An 11,643-nucleotide genomic window follows, 5' to 3' on the forward strand; every position below is an offset into this window, starting at 1 on the left:
TAAGCCGACTGATCAAGATTTTGAGTTGATCACATGATGGATACGTACTTTCCACCGTGCAGAAGTCACAATCTCAACAAGTTGATCAACGCCACTTTCACCTGGGAAGAGAGGCTACAGCGCCGGGGATCACCTAAAACAAAGAGGAACAAAACAACCAAATGCGAATTCATCTTCTGCTGAAAACGAAAAAATTGGCAGAACTTTTTATACCTGTCCAAGAAGCAGTTGAGCTAGAACACAACCCACAGACTATATGTCCATAGCAGTAGTATATTCTTACTGGAAATACAATTAAGCATAAAAGAGGTAAGAAAAAAAAAATGGTATCAAAGAATAGATATTCAAGTACAAATTAACTAAGAGATTCCTCAGCTTAATGTCTCTGTGATATACTTCAATCATCAATAACCATGTCATATGGTTTACAAAAGTTGCCCTAAAAAGGTTAATCTCCGTAGCATTACCCTAAATTGAAAGGACCATAAATGTATATTGTATATGTACACATATACACGTATGGAGTATGGTTTGATTGCGGACATCCAATGACTATTGGAAAACTAAGCATTAGGTGTCCGGAGACTTGTCTTCCGTCATCACAAAAGGTTCCATACAAAATTTATTTTATTACAATAGGTTCCATAAGAATTTTATTTTTTATTTTTATTTTTTTGAAGGGAGACAACTGGTGGCAAGTCATGGTTATCCACATTTTTCATGGGCCAAGAAGATTCACAGAGGCATTTCAGCCTCTCCCTGACCACAGGTCTAGCTTCCACACCAACAGCGGGTTTCGAACTCGAAACACCTCCAGTTTTATTGCTTTGAAGGTATTTAATCGCTGTTCCGAACTTAAATTTAGGGTTCTTTATTGGGATTCTTGAAACTCAAGAATAAACCGTAATGCCTGCCAATATATTTATAATAAAAAACAACTATTTTTTTGTTTCTTTGCTTAGTATATTAAAGATTTTAGTTTTCTACTAAAAAGTAATTAAATTTTTAATTTTGTGTGCTTGTAGGGTACACGTGGCATGAGGTTTAGTAAGAAGGAAGAAACGAAAAGATAAATGAGAAAGTTGCTAGCATTCTCTAATAAATTATTAGGTACAAAGGGTGAATCACGGCACCCTTCTAGTTCTAGTTGCATACGTAAGTAGTGAAATCCCACCATAATATAAATAATTTATATTTTTATATATGTGATCGTACGAATGACTTGGTTCACCTTTCGACCTCAAAAGTTTCTCATTTGTTCTTATCAATTTCAAAACAAATTTAAAAGGTAGTCTGAGGTTTCACCTACCTTCGATACGGGCCTTATACATGCTTCTTCAAGCCTACTAATTCTTAACCAATTAGCCCAATCGCATATAAAGCCCAAACGCCACATCTTCATTTTTATCAGTTTTTCTCACCTATGCACTTGGGGCGTGTGCACGGGGCTGCTCACGACTTGGAAAGTGATTTGGACGACGGAGATGATGATATTGTACTCGTGTTAATGGCGTTCATATTCAATAGATATTTTTTCTATAGTTTTGGTGTAGTTAATACGTTGTCAATGTTATTAATATGACGTGTACATTTGATAAACATAAATCAATACAACGTTGTTGTTAAGATGATGTTGATATTTAATTGCAAAAATGTCGTCCCTGTCGGACAGACATCTTCTTCAGATTTTTTCTTCCTAATCCACCAAGTTTGGAAATCTGGACCGTTAATATTTGATCAAACGGCTAAAGTTATTATAAAATTTAAAGTGAGCCTCTGTTTGTGACCGTTTAATCGAATTTCAACGGAATCTCCAAACTTGATGAATTAGAAGAAAGAGATTTGGAGATGATCCTTGTTCGTCTCCTCCGGATTTTGCGAAGCCCATGCGCACGGCACAACCCACATACTAAGGGGAGAAAAAAAAAATTAATTATGTGAGATGTGGTTCTATCAAAAGCTATTAGGCGATGAAATATTTCAGGTGAAGTCTCAATTCTCCCAAATATATAATTATGCAGCAAATTACGGCGCGAATTAATTTATCAAAATTCTTATAAATAAACTATTTATGATTATGACAGTGCACCCCTAGAAGGGGTAATTACTTTTCCATGAAAAGTATTATAAATATTCGTTTAATTCACGGCTCAAACTCGAGTTCATAGAAGCAAGAGAAACAAAACATTGAATTTGTAATTAACAAGCAACCAATTGTGTGTGTGTGTATATATATATATACGCATATATATTTTTTTATATATACAAATGAGAATGATGAAGGATTATGCGAGTCGAATTATTTATAAAGTTTGGTCATCGAACTACAAAAAGTAACTTTACTCTCTAATACGTACAAAGCGGTTTTCAAGAATCAAGACCCAAGATTTAGCCATCAACTACAAAAGTATGTGACTTTCTTTTGCCCATAGCGATTAAAAAGTACTAGCTTCCTGATCAAGCGATCCCATGTCCCCCATCTCCGAAATTTTTCTTAAATAAAAACAAAGAGATACAAGCGGAAGTAAAATGTCACATAATTTGTATTCTAAATTACGGCTCCTCGTGATCAACACCCTAGTCTCTAAGCTTAGAACACGGCGTGATCAGGGTAATTTTGATATTCATGCACGAGCAAGCTATAGAGTACTATGTTCAATTCAAACATTGCGTCTTCTAGTAGCAAAGTTTATTTAATTCCTAATTTCATATTGCTGATCAAGTGACTTTGAGCAACAACAGTGTACACTTTTATCACGGAATTAAGGAGCAAAATTATAATTTCAAGCATGTGAACAAAGACAATTTAGGGTGTATTTTTGCTCATCGCCTTCAAGTGGTTGTAATGCTCACCATCCTATTTATTATCATTGATAAGTTTAAATTTTGGGATTCATGTCTATCTATTACACAGATCTCGAAATTTAAACTCATATATAGCGGTTGTGTCAATCCATTATATAGACCTCAAAATTTTAACTTATCTAACGGGAATAAATAAGGTCATAATGAGCATCACCATCATGCATGATTTTATCACATACTCATATTATAACACGTAACATGTTATCTAAAGTCATGCATGCATGCAATCATCTTCGTTGTAATCAAGGACGGTTTAGTGGTTTGAAGTTACATTTCACTTGATACTCTTCATGTGCCCTTGTACATGATGATTGTTCTTGGTGTTGCGTTTTATGCCATGCCTTTGTTTTCTCTATTGATCAATATAAAAAGTTTTCTCACCGTTGAAATACCCTAAATAAAACACGTGATTCCTTTATTGAGAGCTTGCTTATTTGAAAGTATTTTTTAAAATAACTAAAAACGTTTCTTTTGATATTGTTTGGTTAAAAAAATGTTTAAAATGCTTAATTATGTTGTAAAAAAGGACTTAAACTCCTTTTTAAAAGAAATACGTACCTACAATGTGCTTATAGCACGAAAAACTTCAAGTATACAGTTGCATGTTTACTAAATAATTTCACCCATGTGCCCGTATTCAAAACTTTTCACCTCCTCTATATTTTTATAAGAAAACTAATGAAAATAGTTTGAAATTTTGAGTTTTAACGATAAGGACAAAATAAAAGGTAAAGTGAATAATACTAGGTTTAACTTTTTAATGTAAAAATATGATTTTTCTTTAAAGTGAACAATACCGTATATTTTTTGTTAAAACTCCCTATTTTTACCGTAGTTTCGAACCTCGTCCGTTGACTCAGAAAAGGGAAAAACCAAGTCGCATGGAAAGACTTGAAACGTATGATAGTCCAGTTTACTGCTGTAGCGGAACAAAAAAAAGTCTACTAGGTACTGTAGATAATAGATGTACCAATCCCAAAAGCAATGGCATGATATCTGGTGCAACTGATTTAACGGTTCTGTCGTCAATGATAACAGCATTCACATGCATGCATGACATATTGATGATGCATCGCAAGTCACTTTCGCCCCAGATTTTTCAAGAATGTTTAGCCATTAACATTTTACAATTAATCACCGTATTTTCTAGCATTTTCTCGGTCGAAGATGAGCCAATTCCTCCATTTACTTATAATGTATTATTACAGTAAAAAATTAGTAAATTGAAATCGTTCAATCTTATAATCTTCATTTAAAGATCTTTTCTTTGAAAGATCATTCGAATCAAATATTGTTTAGTCATCTACATGTATAAAATATATCAACAATTTATCATGAATATGCTATTTGATACTTACACTGTTGATTTATTTTATACATTTGGATAACTAACCGATATCCGACTCGAATGCTTTTTAGTAGGGATGATTTTCAAATAAAAATTAAGATATTGAAAGGTTCCGATTATGAAATTTCTACAGTAAAAATACGTTATTTGCAAGTGAGGAATGAACTCATCCCATAAAGAGGAATGCAAGTATAATCTTTTTTCTATATCTTTGAAAATTACAACCACTAATTGGCCAAGGAAAAAGAACGAAAATTTACAAATCAATAATTGTGCCATGTCCTCAGCCGCTTTTATTGGCTTCCAATAGAATTTTGATGCATTCCGTGATATAATGTCTCAGAATTGTCGAGTCCATAATTTTTTGTTTTAAATCTGATTTTTTTTTCCAGCTGCATCGAGACTAATGGTGATATAATGTTAATTATATCACGATGCTGCATGACAATTTGTTATCTGAAATTTTCTTTGACACGTGCCATTCCAAAACGAAATCGTAAATCCTGATTAGCTGTTTGATACGATTGAGTATTATTTTATTTGTTTATTAAGAGGAAGTCGTAGTGCTGCAAATCTTGTTTAAATTACTATTTCTAAAACCCAACCCTTGAATATCTACAGAATTCATGGGAAACACGTTTCTAACTTAAAGTATCCACTCACACGTTCATATCGATTCCAATTCAATATATGCATATATTCTACCAAGGTTCATTTCAATAATTTAACTAATATTGAGAGATTAGTTAAAAATGTTTATCCTCGCACACAAGATCTTGCGTCCAAATTTCTTGTCTTTAATGTCGCGTCTAAAAGAAAAAAACTTTACCGAAGTGAATAAGTTCCTGTAAGTCTCTATATTGATGTGCTACTCCATTTTCCTTTCTGGGTAAAAAAAGAAAACCCTCAAGCTAAACAATGCAAAATTAGCCATGTATTGTTGTATATATATATGTGTGTGTATGTGTGTGTGTATGGATCTATTTTTCAGAATTGTGATCAACGTACGTAGCAAAATGGTGAACGTAATCTTTATTTATTTATTAATAGATAAGCAAATACTGAAGAAAATGAAGAGTCATAACTTTGGATATGCAAGTACGAATGTTCTTACATTGCAATAATATGCAAATAATAAAAATCATGAGTGCAAAGATGTGGCGTCCTCCAGCAATGCTGCTGTGCTTCATTCAAACGACAAAGTTAGGAAAATATGAGGGCAGCAATTTAAATTAATTTTTAATGAATAATTGCTAGAAATATAATGTCCTGACGTGAAAAAATAAGCTGTTCGACATGAAATGTTAGATCAGTGTATATTCTCTCGTCTTGCTTTGGCCGGTCTGCTGAGTTTTCTTGCTGTTCGATTATGTTTTGTTGTTAGGATAAAACTAAAGCATGTAATGTGAGTTCTACGACTGATTTATTTTCTATGGGGGAGTGAATTAGAATAATAATCCAAAAACCCGCATAAGATTCAATAAGATTTGAAAAAAATGGAAGCACTTGGAAGGTATAACGTTGTTTCTAATTTAAGCATTTGTTACTAATCTATTAACGAGTTGAGTAATTATCGTGTCGCTTGTTAAGAATTCGGTAACTCATCGGTCCATTGTCAAGTCACCCGTTAAAATAACAGGTATGACACATAAAAGATACGAACACAATCTGTTTTCTAGGTCTAGACATTAAGCATGATAATTTATTGCATGATTCATTAACCCAAAATGAAATGACGGTTTACGAATTGGATATTATCGGGTCACCTGTTAAGATAACGAATATGACATGAAAACGGCACCAACACGATAATACGACCCGTTTCAGTTCTATTTGGAAGGTATAAGCTTGTCGTTTTTTACCTGTAGACTCGTGTCTGCACAGTGCAATGAGCTCTCAACCTATAAATACAGAAACTTAAGCTTCAAACCCTCACATCAAACCCTCACATTCTTCTCATCTTTCTTAAAGAAAGTTAAGGTTAATATTATGAGGACGTTTAACCTAAAAACCCTCTCGTTCTTTGTTCTCATTGCGTTTTTTATCTCGTTTTCGAGTTTTCTCGAACCGTGTTATGCTCGAAAAGGAGGCAATAAGCAGCACTGGAGGAAGAAACAAAAGGGTTATGGTGGTGATCATCGCCGCTCTGTGAGGGAAGACAGTTACATCACACCAGAAGAAACTGCGGTGACACTTGGAGAAAACAGCGGCGGGGTTTCGAACGTGTTTAATGTGTTGGACTACGGTGCTAAAGGTGATGGAAAAGCAGATGACACCAAGGTGATTTTGGAAATTACATTTCGTTTTTTATGAAATAAACGCTGTAATTTTGTAACACAATACTACTGCCGGATGCTATTGTTGACTAGTTTCTTGCATTGCACGGCAGGCATTCGAGGCGGCGTGGGCAGCAGCTTGCAAGGTGCAGTCATCAACTATGAGTGTTCCATCCGGGTCTGTGTTCCTTGTCAAACCAATCTCTTTCTCCGGCCCTAATTGCGAAGCAAATATCGTGTTTCAGGTGAGCTTTCAAGTCTTAAACTGTCGTCAGTTCATCGGTTAGAATTTTTCTGATATATATTTGTCGATTTTTAACGCAGTTAGATGGTAAAATCATAGCTCCAACAAGCTCAGGGGATTGGGGTTCAGGTCTTTTACAATGGATTGAATTCACAAAACTAAAAGGGATTTCGATCAAAGGCAGCGGCGTAATTGATGGACAGGGCTCGGTTTGGTGGAGTGACTCGCCGAAATACAATCCTGCAAACGAAGCAACGTATAGCAGTCTCGACAATTCGGTAACTAACTGTCCCTCCATATACATCTCGGGCATAATCAAGTTAGTTAAAACAATGCGCCACATGCACCAGTTCGACCCCTTCCCACAGTTTAAATTAGATTAATTAGAATATTGGTGGGATGAAAAGAAAAAAAACTGTCCATCCAGATCTTATGTCAAAAGCTAAAACACAGCCAGCCAAATGCTTTTATTCGGCTTAAAAAAAACATCATTTTCCGTTTTGTTAGTTTATGGTGAAACTAATCGAGCATGCGTGCTTTTCTCCTGTCAACTTCATCAGCAGGCCACAGAAAGTAACAGTGGGGAAATGCCAAGCATCAAACCAACAGTAATAAATCATCACCTTTCAGCTCGATCTTCGCGATTAATTTTATCAGCATGGTGTGCTAATACACTTTGATGTGCAGGCTCTTAGGTTCTATGGAAGCGATGGCGTTAGTGTCACTGGTATCACACTCCAAAACAGCCCTCAGGCGCACCTCAAGTTCGACGACTGCACAAATGTCCAGGTTTCCGATATAAGTATTTCATCCCCTGGAAACAGCCCCAATACGGATGGAATCCACCTCCAAAACTCCCAAAATGCTGACATTTCCGCCACCAGTATCGCTTGTGGTATAATTTTTCACAATCCGGTCTTCTTGTAGGGCAACCTTGTCTAAAAACCTTGGTGAAGAACTGACAGAAGTTGTAAATCACAAATAAATATATGAATCATAAATTGTGTATAGCAGAAGTTACTTCTTTACCAAGTAAGAAAGAAAGTTGACGTTATCGACAACAATATATTGAGCTGCAACGTATAATGATCTGCAGGAGATGACTGTATATCGATACAAACAGGATGCTCGAACGTAAACATACACAACGTAAATTGTGGACCGGGTCATGGAGTCAGCATTGGAGGGCTCGGGAAGGACAACACGAAAGCTTGTGTTTCGAACGTCACTGTCCGAGACGTTCAAATGCACAATACACTCACTGGAGTCAGAATAAAGACATGGCAGGTACTGCTACATACAAAAACACACGGACCAAATAATTTTAAATCTCAGACGGAACAAAATTCTAAATGTTTTTCTAATTTCTGATGTAGGGAGGATCGGGATCGGTCCGAAACATAATGTTCTCAAACATTCAACTAACAGAAGTTGAAACCCCAATCGTGATTGACCAGTTCTACTGCGACAAGAGTAATTGCCAAAATCAGAGCTCCGCTGTGGCGGTTTCGGGTGTGAATTACGTAAACATACAAGGAACCTACACGTCTGAGCCCGTGCGTTTCGCATGCAGTGACAGCTCTCCGTGCACCGGTGTGTCTCTGGATACCATAGAGTTGAAATCAGTTGATGAAGGGAAGCAGTTGTCCGACCCTTTCTGTTGGGAGGCGTATGGAGTGCTGAAAACAAGCACGGTTCCTCAAATCGACTGCTTGAAGAATGGGAAGCCGAGCACAATAACTCATTCTGGAAGTAGTGATTCTTCTTGCTAAGCTTAGCTTAGCCTGGGGAGTTGATAGATTAGTATCGACGCGTTGTTACCTCAGAGCTTGCAGGTCAAGTCTCTGAAGCCTTTCTTCTCAACCCTATACCGCCATGGAACAACAATGCTTGTAGGTAGAACAGCGTTTCCATGAATGTGCTGTGTTGCTTTCCCTGCTACAGGTTAAGTTTTTGTTAAATGGATTATATTTGGCCTGCTGAATATAATTAGTGAGATTGGAGTTTGGATCGTTTTGGGTTGAACTCAATTAGATATTAATCAAGATTAATGATGGTGTGCCTAATTATATAATTAAGCCAGAAAATGTATAATTTGTGTGAGTAAACGAAATAATAAATAACATCACTGGGCTTTCACATCTATAAGCTCTTCAAGTGTTTTTGAAGCCTATACCAACTGCGATTTTCCGAAACCAGTAGCAGCCTTCATCCTTCTGCGGGTTTCGACCCTTTCAGGACTCGGGAGTCCTGTCCTATCCTCGTACTTCTTTTCTAAGGCCTGTTAACATAAGACAACAATAAGCAAATTAATACCAATACTAATTGAGAATCAAGGTAAAGAAATTTGAAGTCTTATGATTACATCCAACACTTGCTTTAGTCTCTGTTTGTGGTGACATAAGTCCCTCCCTACAACTAATCAATTAATAATTCTCACAAGAACAAGGTCTACTTGACACAAATTTTCAGAAAATCTAATAAAAACGAAGAATGAATCAATGAAATGTTGCTTTATCTTCTTTGGGAACTTGAGAATCGACACTATGGGCATGCCGACCTACTAACCTGTAGCTGTGCACAAATGGTTTCAAGAACTCCATCACTCATTCTATCGAAGAAGAGAACACCCTACAGATGAAGAAACCATATAAGCAGGAGGGAAACAGAGCAGCAATACACAAATTTCTAGTCACCAGGATCCTCTTTAGAACTATGAAGCTTTCAACAACGACAAAGCTTACAAAAATAAACAATCCAACAAATAGTGTCATGTCATAGATTTTTACTCTCAACTCTCGGAAAGAAGAACCATATGGTAGGTGCCTTGAGGCAAAACACTTGGTTTACACAAAACTCAGGGGCATGCCCTCATCTGCATTTTATCAAGTCTTCCGCCAAGTACACTCATGTCAAGTGCACTCCAGAAGTGATATCACGAGAACATAAAAAGAGCTTCCCATACAATACCTCCTACATGATCAAAAGATAAACAACCGCCATTGTACTTTTATTAAGTTCTAGGTGCCTCCTCAATAGTGGGATGTCCGTAACTAATCCTAATCTGCATAGTACAGATTCTACGTGGCACAAAATGTAAACTGAATCGATTGAAATCCAGCACCTAAATGCGTAAGTTATGCTTTCCCTAATGTAAAGGGAACTACAATCCATTGTTATATAACTGAAAGTAGCTTGAATAACAGTTAAATAAAGAACCTGCAAATGATCATATTCATGCTGGAACACCCGTGCTGGAAGACCTGACAAGCTGACTGTAAACCTCGCACCTTTCATATCCTGTGCATCTATTTTCACAGTTTCTGGTCTCTGCAAACATGCCAAACACAGAACTTAGAGACGTCAACAAAAACGTGACTACACACACAGAGCAAGCCATTTAAGCTTGTTGTATAGCACGAAAATGGTATGCAATGAACAAGACATCTAACAACTATTTCTGTTATACTAAGATTTAATTTCTTGAACATTTATGTAGTCATTTGGAAACCAATAGGAAATTAAAAACAAGGTCAAAGCAGAAAACTTTGAAACCAGCATATATAAGACCAGCACGCACCACAACATCAGCATAAATTCCCGGGAAGGATAAGCAACCCTCGTTAAAGGGTCGCGTTTTCTGGGAATATCTGGTAACCCTTGGATTCACAAGCACAATTTCCTCCCCTTCGCCACAATCAACAACCGGATTAAACACCATGAGCTGCACATTGATCCCTACTTGGGGCGCCGAGAGCCCTATCCCATCAGTTCTGTGTAAAAACCAAACCAACTACTCCTGTGAATAACAAGCATTTCACATCAATCATAATTTGGATTTTGGCACCTAGCAAATAAAAACGATGCTTTCTTTTTTAAACAAGCGACATTCTACTTTAAACTAATCTAAATTGGCAGAGAATCAGGTGCATAGGGGAACACATGCTGAACATAACAATCAAGAAGTCATGGAACTCACTTGTACATTACATCAAACATTTCATCTACCAAATTCTTCAAATGATCGTCGAAAGAATCGATTCGCTTGTTCTTCGCTCTCAGAAACGGGTCCGGATACTCCACAATTCTCAGAGGGGTTTGAAATTCCACATCAGCAGCTATACATTCATCACCCAATTCATTGCAAAACCAACAATTAGGAACAAATTGAGCACATAGAGATCGAAAAGTTTTGTTCTTTCTTTCTGTTTTCATGGAGTTTTGGCTTACCGGAGGCCACTTCATCTTCTTTGACTGAGAAGCCTCGCCTCGCCTGTGCGCGGACCGGGATCAGCCGGTTCACGGTGGATACTAGGGGGCTGGTTGGGGAGAAACCCCTGAGCCGGTGGAAGATGGCGGGAAAGGTTGACCGGCGGCAGAGAGTTGGAAAGAGAGCACGGGAGGAAGAAGACAGTGGGTGGAGCGAAGCAGCACAGGCCATGCTGCCCACACAGTAAAACGGAAACGACTGCGGAGAGCGCGCAAAGAAGCAGTGTGTGTCTTGTGGCCCGTTGGCTTATGTAATAAATTCGCCACAAAATCGCTTTTGAAATAAGTGCTTTATTACTTTTTAGCAATATGTTCAAAACTTTGGGCTCATTTGAGATTGTCTTTCCAGATGGTTTTTTAGAAAGTACTTATGCGCGGAAATGCTTTTGAAAGCAGTTTATTCATTGAATATATAATTTATTTAATAGAAAATATGAGTACTTAAAAAAAATTAAATGTGATTTCGAAATAAGCAAATAATAAGTGCTTTTTATAATCTATTTAGACTTCTTTTAGAACGACTAAAATGATTTTTTTATAATTAAAAAAAAAAACACTTATGATGACGTTCGGAAGAAAACTTGATAATACTTATAAGTCGTAGAAGCATTTTAAAGAAAAACATAGCATTTTTTTTTTCG

At 36.7% G+C, this 11,643-nt stretch overlaps 2 protein-coding genes across 3 annotated transcripts; one reads left to right on the top strand and one right to left on the bottom strand.

Moving 5' to 3' along the window:
• Positions 1–6,152: 6,152 nt before the first annotated feature.
• On the top strand, positions 6,153–8,722 carry LOC137708667 (Pectin lyase-like superfamily protein). 2 transcript variants are annotated; one of them, XM_068447790.2, is made up of 7 exons: positions 6,153–6,493; positions 6,603–6,734; positions 6,814–7,011; positions 7,294–7,341; positions 7,421–7,628; positions 7,830–8,020; positions 8,110–8,722. In XM_068447790.2, exons 1-7 carry the CDS (start codon positions 6,203–6,205, stop codon positions 8,503–8,505), a joined length of 1,464 nt encoding a protein of 487 aa, XP_068303891.2. In that variant the 5' UTR covers positions 6,153–6,202; the 3' UTR covers positions 8,506–8,722. The 2 variants fall into 2 exon arrangements, with proteins under 2 accessions (XP_068303891.2, XP_088546035.1); XM_088689909.1 differs by having other exon boundaries at positions 6,154–6,493; positions 7,297–7,341.
• A 48-nt stretch (positions 8,723–8,770) lies between these two features.
• On the bottom strand, positions 8,771–11,314 carry PDF1B (peptide deformylase 1B). The gene is made up of 6 exons (XM_068447791.2): positions 10,964–11,314; positions 10,713–10,851; positions 10,314–10,506; positions 9,953–10,063; positions 9,302–9,364; positions 8,771–9,014 (listed from the first exon to the last, which is right to left on the bottom strand). The coding sequence occupies exons 1-6, from the start codon at positions 11,172–11,174 to the stop codon at positions 8,904–8,906; spliced, it is 828 nt and encodes a 275-aa protein (XP_068303892.2). The 5' UTR covers positions 11,175–11,314; the 3' UTR covers positions 8,771–8,903.
• Positions 11,315–11,643: the final 329 nt, after the last annotated feature.

Source organism: Pyrus communis, chromosome 17, assembly GCF_041283825.1.
Source record: "Pyrus communis isolate YQ-2024b chromosome 17, ASM4128382v1, whole genome shotgun sequence".
NCBI lineage: Eukaryota > Viridiplantae > Streptophyta > Magnoliopsida > Rosales > Rosaceae > Pyrus > Pyrus communis.